Raw genomic sequence first — 2206 nt, forward strand, 5'->3', positions numbered from 1 at the left:
TAAATGTGGCATTAGTAGTTAGGAATGTCCACTCTGGAGCCAGGCTGCCAGGGTTCGAATCCTGGGTCCCCTGTGTGCCAGCTGTGTGACTTGGAGCCACTTAACCTTTCTGTGGCTTATTTCCCCACCTTATAGCCGTATCTTCCTGGAGCATAGTAGATCTGTGAATGTTAGCTATTGTTATTTGTTTGTGTAGCTACCTCAGTGCTGGCACGTAGAAGGTACTGGAAAAAAAATGTAGTCCACTCAACAACATTTACCAAGTGCCTGCCTTGTGTCTAGCACTGTCCTAGGAGCCGGGGACAGGGCTGGATTGTACATCATTTGGTGGGGGGGGAGGCATTAACACTGGCCAGAGCTACACTGACCAGCACCATCAGTAAGGTCCTCTGGAGGTTATAGGTTAGTCTGAAAGGAGATAAACAGGTACATCTGTTGGGTGTTATTTAGTAAATGAATAAATAAGATTATTTCCGACGGTGAGAACTGTTCTGAAGAAAATAAGACAGCGATTTGTGATAAAGAGAGATTGCGGGGGAGGGTACTCTAGATTGGGCAGTCAGGAAGGCCTTGTGAGGAGACAGCATTTCAGATGAGATCTGGAGTTTGTCCAGGGTCCCACCTCGCCAAGCCCGATGATAAAGATTCCAGTCAGAGGGAACGGTAAGGCCATGAGGCCAGTGGTCTTTGGCTCGTGTGCTGGTTGTTTCCCGGTGGCCCACTGTCCTTCCACCCCTGGACGGCATCACCTGGGTGTCCTTCCTTCAGGCTCCTAGTTGGCTCAGCTGATGAGAGGTGCTGACAGCAGATCAGAGGGCAGGAAGAGAGCGAGGCTGGGGTATTTCTCCCCCTCCCCCACTCCTGCTGGGCCCTGGTTTGTCAGTGGCTTTATTCCTCTACCCAAGGCCACAGCTTCAGCCAGGCGGCCTCCTGCACTACAGGTCTTGGCAGGTTCCCATAACGCCCCTCCCTGCACCTTGTCCTTTCAATCCGAGGGGTCTCGGCTCCCCACTGCTGCCAGTCCCTGGTGCCTCGCCGCTCCTTGTTAGTTCCCTTCCCTTTGCCCACGTCTTTATAAACGCCCTTCATCAGGTGCCCTCACGGAACCCTTTTCAGTGCATCACTTGTGTGCTACCAGGGCCCTAACCTGTGCAGCAGGTCCCAGGAACAGCAGCGGTATGACTGGAGTGAGGGCGTGGGGAGTGACATGGGATGGAGTCCAAGAGTGATGGGGGTGGGCAGATCCCAGCTAGCCCTGTGGGTTGGAATAAGGACCGGGACATTTCTTCCCAGGGGAAAGAGAAGTCTTTGGAGAGCTTTAAGCGGGGGAGTCACATCACTGCATATACCTTTTTGGAACTGAACGGAGACTGCTCACCTTTTTGCATCCCGACACTTTGTTTTTTGTTGTCTTAAGATTCAGTTTAGCATCGGAGAAACACTGTTTGCTATCAACTCTGTGGCTGTCTCTTGGGATTTTCCTCTCCCGAGAGAGTCCTCAGTTTGGCTGTGAATGCTGAACGTCCTCGACTGAAGAGTCAGGCTCTATTTAAAGTCAGTGCCATCAGTGATGACAGTGGTAATTTGGCAGCTTACCCAGCGTAGGAGGCTTCTGCCGTCCCATCTGCTACAAGACCTGCAGTCTTGCTTTTATAGTTGGAGGAATAGGACTTACTTTTTTTTACCACTACGCACATTACAAACAAGATGGTAATTTTTGGAAACAGGCCATTAAGCTGACAGGTAGCTCTGCTTTTCCGTTCCTTGGACTCAAAAAGGAAGGCTCCCAAGCCTGTCTCCCCAGATGGGATGGGGCATGTTGACTCAGGGCTTTTTGACGTTTTTCTCTGTGTTGTTTAACCAGGCTTATGAGTGGGCTTTTCCTTCGTAAAGTAACTGGCACTTTAATTTCTTTACAGCTGCTAAAGGGAGGGACCTGGATTGCTGGGTTATTTTATTTCTTGCTTCACATTTAGGATTATTTATTCTTGTTTGCTTCTCCACTAGGACCATCCTGAACATGGGGTCCTGTTTCTTGTTCGAGAGCTTCTCAACGTGATCCAGGACTATACCTGGGAAGAGAGTAGCGATGATAAAATCCGCATCTACACCTGTGTCTTACATCTCCTCTCTGCCATGAGCCAGGAGACCTATCTCTACCACGTAGACAAAGGTACCTGAGTTTCCCCTTCCACACTGTGTGCTT

General features: G+C 50.0%; 1 protein-coding gene across 1 annotated transcript in view; it reads left to right on the plus strand.

The window, feature by feature from the left end:
• Positions 1 to 2206, plus strand: part of VPS35L (VPS35 endosomal protein sorting factor like) — a 144172-nt gene that overhangs the window by 118035 nt on the left and 23931 nt on the right. Inside the window, exon 26 of the mRNA XM_023728326.1 lies at positions 2008 to 2173. Coding sequence (XP_023584094.1) covers positions 2008 to 2173 — 166 coding nt within the window. The remainder of the gene's footprint in view (positions 1 to 2007; positions 2174 to 2206) is intronic.

The sequence above is a fragment of the Trichechus manatus genome, unplaced genomic scaffold, assembly GCF_000243295.1.
Source record: "Trichechus manatus latirostris isolate Lorelei unplaced genomic scaffold, TriManLat1.0 scaffold00024, whole genome shotgun sequence".
NCBI classification, from domain to species: Eukaryota; Metazoa; Chordata; class Mammalia; order Sirenia; family Trichechidae; genus Trichechus; species Trichechus manatus.